The sequence below is a fragment of the Macadamia integrifolia genome, chromosome 5 (genome assembly GCF_013358625.1).
Source record: "Macadamia integrifolia cultivar HAES 741 chromosome 5, SCU_Mint_v3, whole genome shotgun sequence".
Classification (NCBI taxonomy): Eukaryota; Viridiplantae; Streptophyta; class Magnoliopsida; order Proteales; family Proteaceae; genus Macadamia; species Macadamia integrifolia.
Window position 1 is genome coordinate 11,037,279 of NC_056561.1, and position 12,680 is coordinate 11,049,958.

General features: G+C 38.4%; 2 protein-coding genes across 2 annotated transcripts; one reads left to right on the forward strand and one right to left on the reverse strand.

The window, feature by feature from the left end:
- The first annotated feature begins 5,847 nt into the window (after window positions 1–5,847).
- Window positions 5,848–6,966, forward strand: LOC122079044 (thaumatin-like protein 1b). The gene is made up of 2 exons (XM_042645267.1): window positions 5,848–5,974; window positions 6,080–6,966. Exons 1-2 carry the CDS (start codon window positions 5,917–5,919, stop codon window positions 6,745–6,747), a joined length of 726 nt encoding a protein of 241 aa, XP_042501201.1. The 5' UTR covers window positions 5,848–5,916; the 3' UTR covers window positions 6,748–6,966.
- A 1,380-nt stretch (window positions 6,967–8,346) lies between these two features.
- Window positions 8,347–9,886, reverse strand: LOC122077831 (thaumatin-like protein 1b). The gene is made up of 2 exons (XM_042643732.1): window positions 9,788–9,886; window positions 8,347–9,246 (listed from the first exon to the last, which is right to left on the reverse strand). Exons 1-2 carry the CDS (start codon window positions 9,843–9,845, stop codon window positions 8,570–8,572), a joined length of 735 nt encoding a protein of 244 aa, XP_042499666.1. The 5' UTR covers window positions 9,846–9,886; the 3' UTR covers window positions 8,347–8,569.
- Window positions 9,887–12,680: the final 2,794 nt, after the last annotated feature.

Here is a 12,680-nt window from a genome sequence, read left to right on the forward strand (position 1 = left end):
CGGACTTCACTAACTCAACCCTTCAGGCCATTGAAAGGAGCTTTCCCTTCCAACCAGAGAGCTTAGATTTGATTCTGTCCATCACAGGGAGGAGAGGGTCCCTTTTGACTTGGCCTTGAAAAATATCCACTCCCAGATATTTGGTTGGGAAGTTACAACAAGGAATAGCTAATTCCTCAGCAATCCACTGCTTCCTTACAGAGGTGATTTTCCCCAAAAATAATTTGTTTTTTTCCAAATTGAAAAATTGGCCAGAGCATCTCTGATAGAGGGACAGGAAAGAATTTAAATTTCTAACATACCTCTTTGTAGCGTTCATAAAAATGAAGACATCGTTCGCAAATAAGAGGTGGGTTGGGACCTCAGCACCACGAGGGCTGGCAATAGGCTTGATCATGCTTTTAGCAGCCAAATCATTCATACCCCGATAGAGAACCTCTTCCACAATGATAAATAGGATTGGGGAGATGGGGTCTCCCTAACGGAGACCTCTGTTAGCCTCAAAGTAACCCATAGGACCTCCGTTGAGAAGGATAGAGATCTTGGCAGTTTGAAGAATGGTGTGAATCCACCCAATCATTTTATAAGAGAATCCAAATATTTTGAGCACATGGAACAAGAAGTCCCAAGATAAAGTGTCAAAAGCCTTTCTGATGTCGATCTTCAACCCTAGGCCGCCCCCCCTTAAAGAGTGCCCCATTAAGTTGGCCAACTCCGAAGCAAGGCCAATGTTTGTCTGAATGGTTTTACCTTTCTGGAAGGCTCCCTGCTCCTGGGATATGATATTAGGAGAATAGCAGTGATGCAGGAGGCCATAATTTTAGATAGAATTTTGCAAAAAAAATTCCCCATGCACAATGGGGGGAATTTATCTAACGATCTAGCCCCTTGTACCTTAGGAATTAACATTAAAAAATTATTATTACTTCCATAAGGGAGAATACCTGAGGAGAAAAATCCCTTAACTACTCTGCAGACATCGAGGTTGATTATCATCCAGCACCTCCTAAAGAAAGATCCCGAAAAACCATCTGGCCTTGGCAAGCTATCTGGATCCAGGTCCCACACCGTTTTTTTAATCTCATCATCAGAAGGAATAGCATCAAGCATAAGCCGATCACAATCCTAAAGGATGGAAGGGATACAATTAAACAATTGAGGGTGAAATTCAAGGTCGACTTTCTTGTGAAAATTCCCATATAAATTAGCCAAGTAAGACTCCAATTGACCCAAGTCGCTGACGTCAGTTCCATTCTCTGTGACAATGCTTCTAATGGAATTGTTAGCTCTCTTGACTTTTGCCATAACATGGAAAAATCTTGAGCATCTGTCCCCATCTTTCAACCATCTAATCCTGGATTTTTGAGCCCACAATTTCTCGTGGTTTTCGATTGCTTTCCAATATCTGGTCTTGGCATCAGCTTCCAAATCAAACAGATGCTCTGAATGCCCCTCTTCTTCTAGGCGCCTCTGGATGTCATCCAACATTGTCTTTGATGATGTCATCTCATGATACAGGTTGGGGAATGCTTCTCGCGCCCAGGACCGAATGACCGGTTTCAAAGCCTTCAATTTTTGAGCCAAGATAAAAGTTAGGGAACCAACGATATTGATACTCCAAGCTGCATTAATCAGGTCTAAAAATTGTTGGTTATCCATCCAAAAATTATTCATTCTGAAGGGAGTATTCTTAGGCTTCAGGGCAATTCCAGAGCAAGCAAGCAGAGGCGAGTGATCTGAAGCAACACGAGGGAGCACCTTTTGCAAGCAATCGTCAAATATTTTCAGCCAATCTTCATTCACAAAGGTCCTGTCTAAGACCGCATCCACTTTGGGTTTGTACTTTATAATTAGGTAGAATTCTCTCCAATAGATTGTATTGAATGAATAAAAGTGAGTGTAATGTCACCCGCACCATAAATACATGAGGAAATTACATGTCTTATTTATTATTTACCTTTCATTATGGAAATTACATGTCTTAGTCCTCGAATGAGGTTTTGGCATTTTCCTCTCTCCCCTGGGGCTTTGCTAAAGGTGGGTGGAGTTGGGTAACACATTTCATCTGATATTTGTATATGTTTAGAAATGCCTAGACATTAAACCTGTATTCTATTTACTCTCTTATTTAATACATATACTTGCTGACTTATAGTAAAAAAAAAAAAAAAAAAGGAAACTTTTTTTTTCTAGCTAAAGGATAATTTTATTAAAATAGGGAAATAAAAAAATACAAAACAATCAACCGAGTCAAACGTATGAAGAGACCTCACCTTCGGCATGGCCATCAGCAGGGCCTCAACCTATGAACTAACGAAAACAAAAACGAGGTCTCTCCTTGGAATCTATTATCAATTGATCTACTATGAGGGGGGGGGGGAGAACAACATTATCTCCTGAAATACCAGTGTTTGCTGCCTCCTTAGCCAGATAATCTGCAATGGGATTAGCCTCCCTGAAACTATGGGATATTTTCCCTATAACGGAATCCAGGAAATGCCACATATAAATCCATCCTTAAAGAACGAACCATGGAATTTTTTTCTATTGCATTAAGATCACCACCGAAGCTGAGTCCGGTTCAATCCATAAGGATCTAACATTCATATCTTTTGCACATGACAACCCCTCTATTAAACTCTCGAATTCTGCTTCATAAATGCCTTTCACACCCAAATTTTATAAGAGCAAACAATCTTACCCTTGTGATCTCAAAAAATTCCCCCTACCCTTGCTCTTCTGGGATTTCCTAAAGAGCTAGCATCCGTGTATAGTTTGATCCGGTTTCTTTGGGGTTTACACTAATACGCCTCTAAAATTGGTTTGCATATCGTTGGAGTAGAAGAGAGCCCAAGGTTTATACAACACAAGAAGTCCACTGTAGATTTAACAACACACTTAGTGCTCAGGCAGTAGTCCTTTAGATCCCCCTTAATCATCTCTAGCACATACCTCAGAATCCTGTGGTGCCCCTCCTATCGACGATTATTCCTCTCCATCCAAATATTATAGGAAATAATAACCAGCCCCGTTTCCCATGCTTCCTTTATATTTATAATGCGAGCATTCCTCTTCCACCATTGAAAAAGATCTCCTATGCATTCTCCATGTGACACAAAAATACCCACAGAATCGCTTCTAAATCTCCTTCGAGAACTTGCAATGAATGAATATGTGATCCATATGTGCCCATCCCACAGAGATCACATTTAGATACAGGGAAATTCCTCTCCTCATGACATCGTAATCAGTGGGCAGCTTCTTGTATGCAAATCGCCATCCAAAGGTAGACAGCCGAGGTTGTAGCTTCTAACACCAGACTAGAGATTCCCAAGGCACTTTCAGGCCTCATTTTCTAATCTCCTCCCATGCCGATTGAATACTGAAAACCCCTTCCAGCATAAGGCTCCATACACATTGGTCCTCATAAGGATAATTTGGGATTTTGATGTCTCTTGCAGACCTGAAAATTCCTTGAAGAAAATTCGACTGAACCAGAGGCAAATTCTGTAGAAACACAACCCTAAAACGATGCAGAAGATAATGGAAAAAAACAAACAATGCACACGGATTTTACGAGGTTCGGCAAGGTTGCCTACGTCCCCGGTGAGATGAGATCCTGCTTCACTATCAATGGAGAATAAGGTTACAACGCTCGTCCTCACACCTCTCAGTATTGCTTGCATTACAAAGAAAAAAACCCTTGCTACAAATATATAGTGAAAAAACCCTAATCCGAAAAGTACACAATTGCCCTCAAATAAAAAATTCGAGCGGGGGGCTACACCCCCTGCTATGTAGGGGGCCTCTTGCCCCCCTTGCAACCCCCACAGCCCGCTAACCGGCTAGCGGGACCTCCGTCCTGGCTGTCTAGGTGTTGCACCAGTACTCCCTGGATTAAACTGCGACGGAATACAAGACATCATACACCAACAAATTCCACTCAAAATTTGTAATAAATTTAGAAACACATGCATTGACTTGAGTAAATACTTACTCGCCCAGAGTCGCCAATTCTTCTATAGAGGAAGACCCTATCCACTGTATTTCCAAAATTTAATAGGATTCCCATTTCCAACAATCCACCTTTCTTTAGATAAATCAAAGCTCAAAGTCTTCTAATCCTTGGCCATATGGAAGACACTCAGTACCCCTTTTTATAGGTTCCCTTCCCATTAATACATCTCACCTTCAAACATCTACTTGTAGAAGAATTTTCATGTTTTATATTCCAAGCCATCTTACATAGTATAAATTTGTTGAGTTCCCTGAGTCTGCAAAGCCCTAGACCACCTTCATCATTTGGTTCAAAATAATGGTTCTAGCTCACTATGATAGACTTTGATGTATCTACCTCTTCAGTTCAGATGAAGTTCTTCGTCCACTTCTCCGTCCCAGAAATAAGGGATGAAGGCCATCAGTAGACTGAAAAACTACGAATCAACATTCCTGAGAGTATAGATCTCACCAGCTCCACTCTACCTGCCATAGATAATATTTTCCTCTTCCATCTAGCTAATTTGCTTTTTGCTTTATCCATAATAGGGAAAAAGGCTTCCTTCTTGATTCTCCCCTCAAATATATGCACACCCACGCATCGAGTTGGGAAAATACCCCTTGAAAACCCCTATCCACGGTAGCCCAAAGTGTGTATCTTTCTCAAAGAAAACTAACCATTACTTACATCCAATGGATACTAGACGACACCTGATGAAGGGTTGCTGGCAATAAGCCAATAACCGAGCGACGCCAGACAGAGCATATCCAATGTCGGGAAAGGGAAATACCAATCAACGTCGGACAGAATGTAAAAGGTGTCGCTATGGTAGTTGACAGACCCCAACATTGAATACATTCTGGCCGACCAATCAAAACTCAAAATCCGACACCAAGAGAACTTAATCCAAAGCTGAAAAATTACTGTATATCCGACGTCAGCAGAAGAAAATACAAAATATGATTCTTTTCCGGTGCAAAAAGGAACCTTGCCCCGGTACTTCCCATAATATTATATGAATTATACATTCCTCTCTTTCACAATCAGTCTAGGGCTAAACATTTTTCACTTATTTTATTTAATAAGATAAATATGGTAAGTTATGGTTTCAAATCTTATGAGAAACAAAGACTAGGAAACTCTAGAGGGATATTTTAAGATTCTTGTATAAAAATCATTACAAATTAATTTATACAGATGGAATCTACCATAGGATTTTCACATGAGGACCTGATTTGTACAAGGATCATTCTTATATGGTGTTTGATCCACACATGGATTCACTCAATCTCTCTCTTTTTATAACAGATCTTCACATTGAGTGGATTCCAAATGTGGATCAGACGCCATACGAGAATGGCGATTCTCATACGAGAACCTCATCCTAACTCGATATTTAAAATAACATTTGATCAATCGGGCCGTGTTTGGCAAACGAAATTAACTGCTGCCCGGGTTGCAGCCAAGTAACCCTTATGGCACTCAAAGAAATAGAATCTAAAAGGGAATTTTGGAATATATATACTATAATCTAGGAGGGTATTTGTGAACCCTAGGGGGAAGTGAATATTCCATTTCTTTGGTTGTCAGTAGGGGGTTATAACTACTTAGCTGCAACCTGGGTAGTAGCCAAATTTTTAACTTGTTGGACGGTTTCAAAATAGCTAATAGGGGAGTGGAGAGAGAGTGAGATCTTGACGGATCACGAGAGAGAGAGCGAGAGAGAGAGAGAGAGAGAGAGAGGTGGGGAGATCTTGACGGATGATCAAACACTTTTCTCATAATTACTTCCTCGATCAGGAAAGAGATCTTTATTCATACGTACCTTACTCCCTCTATAAATACCCACATTGAGGCTGAGCGTTTGAGGTGAGAAAAATTATATAGTAGACCTTTAAACACAAACTACAACAAAAACAATGGAGTCCAGAGTAAAAATGCCTCTTCTCGTTGTCCTTCTCTTCTCCCTTGTCTCAGGTTTGTTCTTATGCTTTATTTTCTTAGTTTTGATCACTTCTTTCTCTTTAGCTGTCATGCCGATCGAATGATTAATTAATCTTTTATTATTATGTGGAATTGCAGGAGGCTTGTCAATTACCTTCACGTTTAAAAACAACTGTCCTTTCACAGTATGGCCAGGGACATTAACAGGAGGTAACAAGCCCCAACTTTCTTCAACTGGTTTCGAGTTGGCCCCTGGAGCTTCAAATTCCATAGATGCCGGAGTTGGATGGTCCGGCAGGTTCTGGGGTCGAACAACTTGCTCATCTTCAACTGGAAGTTTTAAATGCGAAACCGCAGACTGTGGCTCCAGTCAAGTTGCATGCAATGGGGCAGGTGCAATTCCACCGGCCAGCTTGGTAGAATTCACTCTAGGCAGCCCGGATTTCTACGATATCAGCCTTGTTGATGGATTTAACTTGGCTCTCTCGGTGACTCCACAAGGTGGATCTGGTGGTTGCCCATCGGTGGGATGTTCAGCTAATGTGAACTCGGTTTGCCCAGCAGAACTGGCTGTGAAGAGGACTGATGGGACTACGGTTGGTTGCAAAAGTGCCTGCGGTGCATTAGGCAGTCCTGAGTATTGTTGCTCTGGTGCCCATAATACTCCTGAGACTTGCCCACCTACCAACTACTCTAAAATCTTCAAGGATCAGTGTCCTCAAGCATACAGCTACGCATATGATGATAAGACAAGCACATTTACATGCGGTACTGGTGCTAATTACCTCATCACCTTCTGCCCTTGAAATAGATGATTTAGAACGAAACTTGGGCTGCCTGAGTTGCAGCCACCATACCAGTTAGGAGAATAGTATCTTAGGAATAGGGGTGGAAAATTTCCTAGGATCCGAAAAATAAGGGAGAGAAATATATGTACCTTTTAGATTAAGTGCTATTCAGTCTCTCCACTTGATTGTAAATTTCCATTTTTAATAAATAAAAGTGAACGACCTTTGGACGATAAATAATGAGGAAATTGCATGTCTTATCTATTATTTCCCTTTCATTAGGAAAACCTTTCGTTTAATTTATTTATATTTTGGACTACATCTTTTACAGAGGCTATTCTGTTATGCTTATAGCAGTTTTCACCGTACAAAATTCTAAAATTTAGATTCCAATCTCATGACAAGAGACTTATGCCTTACAACGAGAAGGGGGATATATAACACAACTCTTTTTTTTTTCTCTCTAATGATCAGCAAAATGGAATTGAAAAAATAAAATTAGTAAAGTGTTAACGTCCAGGTATATGGTATACGTACCCAGACGGCAAAAATACAAGCTCAATGTTAATTTTGACCCTCCATATTTGGCATTATCATTTATAGAGGAGGAAACAAACAAAAAGAAACAGGAAAGTCAAAATCCCGAACTATTCATCAGTTTCTCTCAATTGAAATAAGAGATTATGAAACTCACGACCCGTCCCCCGAGGAGCTTGGTAACTTCCGTACCTTTCAAGGTCACCTGATCTACTTGAAACAGCTCCTGAATACTCCTTGTCTTCCTTGGCAATTCTTGACAGGCTGGACCGAATGACCTATCCTTCGTAGAATCCCACTCCTGATCCTTATGCAACCTCGTGCCAACCACACCGTTAGTATGATGAGATGAATCTTGATAGAAGAAAGCAAGTATTGCATTATAAACCAACTCCTTTATCCCCTCCTTAAAGCAAGGAATATGCAAGGCTGGATTGTCATTCACCAATTCTCCTGTTGACCCCTTCAAATCCTCCTTATACTTCACCAATCCTCCTTTTACATCAAGGACCCCTTAAAATCCTCCTTATACATCTCACCATCATATTGGTATTGGCTCAGACCAATACCAATAACTAAAACCATGCTTTAAAATCAAGAGCAGACAATAGAGAATGTCTAAGGTCATTTGATGTGGTTGATAATAAAAGAAAATAGTGATCGAGTTGTGCGATGGTAGTTGTTACACAACTGATCATGATATTGGATTCTACATTCTATCACAGAAAAAAAAAGTTTTCACATTTTAGAATTTGATATGGTGATAACGGGTAAGCATTATAGAGTAGCCTCCATGAAGGAATTGCAAAATAAATAAAGACAAATTCCTTTTTCCTATTTTCTTGTTTCCCTTTCTTTTTTGCTAGTTTCTGCCCCTTTTCGATTTTCTGGCCTGTTCCTTTCCTAAGATATGAGTAGGGACTTTGCTCTTATTTTAGTCTGTTTAGGCTTTGTTTGTTGTATCTATTTTTCGTTTGTTTTAAAATATTTTTTAATTAAAAATAAAAAATAAAAGAAGAAGAAGAAGAAAGGTTTCCATAATGGATGGAAAATATAAATAAGATGGTATAATTTCATCATGTATTTATGGTCTGAGGGACATACGACCCTCACTCTATTAAAATGGAAGTTTACAATCTGATGGTGGAAATTGTAGCCAATTACAAAGTACATACCCCAAGGACAATCAATATTGTATAGATTAATTTCTCTGTCTCATATCATTCTTAATGCTCTGCTTGGTCCTATTGTATGCTATCAATGTATTTATTTTGTGACCCAAGCTGATGAAATCATATCCTTTTCAAGGGCAGAAGGTGATGAGGTAATTAGCACCAGTGCATATATATGTGCTTGCCTGATCATCATATGGGGAGCTGTAGGTTTGAGGACACTGGTCCTTGAAGATTTTCGAGTAATTGGTTTGTGGGCAGGTCTGAGGCGTATTATAGGCACCAGTGCAACAATATTCATCAGTGCCAAATGCATCGCAAGCAGTTTTGCAAGCAATAGTACTCCCATTAGACCCCTTCACACTTAACTCGGCCGGGCAAACCGAGTTGATATTAGCTAAACAACCCACCGAACTGCAAGGACCAGTTCCACCTTGTGGAGTCACCGAGAGTGGCAAGTTAAATCCGTCAACAAGGCTAACGTCATAGTATTCTTGCTCTGCATTATTACTCGCTACAGCGAATTCTGCCAAAGTGGCCGGCGGAACAGCTCCGGCACCATTGCATGCAACTTGACCGGAGCCACAATCTGCGGTTTCACATTTAAAGCTTCCAGTTGAAGATGAGCAATATGTTCGACCCCAGAACCTGCCGGACCATCCAGAAGAGGCATTTATGGAATTTGACGCTCCAGAGGCCAATTCGAAACCAGTTGAAGAAAGTTGTGCACTGTCAGATCCCGCTAATGTCCCTGGCCAGACTGTGTACGAACAGTTGTTTTTGAACGTGAAGGTAAGTGACAAGCCTCCTGCAATCCCACGAAATTAAAACCAGATAATTATCTAACACTCTATTCTACTTAGCTTCAACTAAACCGATTCGATATTATGTATTCTAGATGACAGCATCAATGTAATCACATGATGAGGTATCATACAAGAAAGATATGGAGATCATCTCAAAAAGGAGAAGAGAGATAGACACAATAGGTGTTAGCTTACAGTATATCGGCGACATACCCAATCTTTTTCCATATTTTTTTTTTTAAATCAAATTCATAACAGTTTTTTTTTTTTATCAGATTTTATTAAAATAAAAAAAGAAGAAAAAATATATTTTGAAAGCCAAAGCCTAAAATGAGCCTCCATCTTCAGCATTGCTATTAGTAGAGGCTCACAACTGCTATCTTATGAATCTAACCAACTCCTGTGTAATATGTTGAGGAAGAGAAACATCATCAGAAGAGATCCTACCTTAGCAACGTCCTCAATCAGAAAATCCACAAAACTATGACAATTAAAAGAGAAAGAAGATATTAAAACAAAGAAAAATAAATTATTAGGACAAACCTGAGACGAGGGCGAAAAGAAGGACAACGAGAAGCGGCATTTGTATTCTGGACTCCATTGCTACTGCTTATGGTTGAAGGCTACTTTTTTTAATCTTCCTCATCTCACGGTTGGTATTTATAAGGGGGGGGGGGGGGGAGTAAGGTACGTATGAATAAAAATCTCTTCTTTGAACGAAGAAAGTATTAATAAGAAAAGTCCTTGAACAAATAATAATGCGAAAAGTCTTTGACAAATCGTCAAGCGCATTTGATGCCAGTCAGGTCCTCTCTCTTTCTCTCTCTCTCCACCACCCTATTGATGAACCGTCAAGCACGGCCTGATTGGTGAAATGTTATTTTAAAAATTATATTAGTTGGATAAATAGTAAGGAATTTTATCCTTTTGATGGATGCCGGTCCTTAATTATTCTATTGAACAAGCATTCCACCACGTATGGATGGGACTTCAACTTTAACCCGTACTAAGTGAAAGTGTAGGACTCATTATATGGATTGAATCAGATTTTTTTTTTTTTTCTGATTTAAGGGATTGATTGAGAATACTCATTACAAGAAAATATTGAATCATTCATCAAATCATTCCTTTAACAATATTACTCATAATTGAAAGAATTATTATAAAATTTCAGACCTGAGTATGTATCTCCACTCTCCACAACACATCTTTTTTTTTAAGTGAATTTCCATGACCTCCCATTTTGTTTTTTTTTTTTTTAAAAGGCGAAAGGAGTGAAAAAATGTTTAGTCTCGCATTGGTTTTGAAAGTTGTAATTTATATAGTATTATGGGAAACTATAAAAGTAGGGTTTTTTTTTTTGCTTGGGACCAAAATCATATTCTGATTTTTTCTTTTATTGATGTGAAATAGAAATTTTTTGGCCGTGCCGGATTTTGATTGTTGACTGTCACTAGAATGTGTTTGGTGCCCAAGGCTTGTCAGAAACCTTATCAACACCCTTTACAAGGGTAGGGTTTGTTGCAGAGAAAGCTCTCTCTCCTCTCTTTAATCCAAGGGGTAAGGATGTAAATTTGTAATCGAAACCGTTTATCGAAATCAAACCAATCCATTTACATTGAAACCACAAAACCGTTTAGTAAATGGTGCGATTATGGTTTCAAGTTTCAGACCGATTAGCTAAATGGATCGGGTCGGGTCGGGTTGGGTTGGTATTAATCACGAAACCCGTTGGTTTCAAACCGAATTGAAACCATTTAAATCGAACCGTTTAAAACCATTTAAACCGATCCAATTAATCTATATAACAATTAAATAAAGCAAGGGTAGTAATCCGTATAACAATTAACAATTAAATTAAGTGTTCATCCTACTTTGGTATGATTTATTGCAATTTAGTTCAAGTTTAGGCTTTAGATCATGAACTTGTAATCTATATATGTTACTATTTGTTATCACAAATGGGGTGTTTTGGCTGAATCACCTGTCATTTTAATATTTTATGCTATAGAATGATGGATTTGGATGTTGTATGATATTAATTATATATGTTTGAGAATGACCATATAAAGAAATAGCACTAGATTATCAAATTAAGACATACCATCGTTAATATAGAATCTCTTGTTTGTGGTTGTCAATTATTTTTGGATAAGCTTTTGATCTTCAATTTTGAGATGGTTGTAAGTTATAACAAACCGATTGTGAACCATTTTACAAACTGAAGTCGAAACCGTTTAAAATAGTGAAATCGGCACCATTTAGAAAATATGGAAACCGAAACCGTTTACTAAATGGTCACGGTTTTAGAAAGTGGAAACATTTAGTAAATGGTGCGATTATGATTTTAGTCAAATAAATGTGAATTGAATCAATCCGTACCATTTAAATCGAAACCAAACTGATTAACACCCTTACATGGGGTTTGTTTTCGCATGTGCATGTGCAAAAATAGTGGAATCTGAGTTGAGCCCAGCCAAGTTTTCGTGGTATGGCATAGTGAGGTAAGGACATGGTGTTTGTGAAATAATTTTTTCTCTAGTCTAATCACATTCTGATTTTTTTTTTTTTTTTTTTTGCCAACGTGTCAGATATGAATTTTCTAGTGTCAAATTCAGTTCTCCAAGCGTCAAACTTTGAGTGTTGATGCGTGTGCCAAAATGTGTTTAGTGCATAGTTAGCAAATTCGGATTTGAGAATTATATGGGCAGAGAATTATTCGAAATAATTCGATTAGTTAATTTAAGGATTCGGTCAAAAAAGCGGTCAAAAAAGCGGACAAAATAAAAATTGGATTCGGTTTCGAATTCGAGAATTATTCGATTAAAAAAATAAAAGTCGGGCAAAAAATTCGGATATTATTTTTATAGTTTATTGTATATTTTTTATTTATCAAGTTATTAACTTGATTTGTATACTTAGAAAGAGCAAATTACTTTATACAATAAAGTAAAAAACTATGAAAATGGAAGCAATGGTTATTGTAATCCAATTTCTACTCATGAAATAGATTAGGCCCCAAAACAGTGACAGCAAGATTACAACTACAATAAAATAAATAAATAAATTGATCACAAAAAATTGTCACTATCCTTTTGTTTGGGTTCACAAGACCCATATTGCACTAAGACACACTAATTTTTCAAAATTAAAGCAACAATATAAAAGAAGATTGATCGATAAGGCGATATGAATCTGTCCTGATCCCCCGGACCTCAAATTATCCATCAAGGCTTGATATCTCCCCTATCTTAGGATGAACTGATGAAGTTATGAGAAAGAAATGAAACAAATAGCAGATTCGTATGATTGTTACAAAAGAATTAGGTGGAGAAAAAAGATGGGAAGGAGGCGGAAGTTTGGGGGAGAAGAAAATGAAAAAAAAAAAAAAACTATTTCGGTGGTGGGTACCTTGGGTTTCATATATGACGTTTTG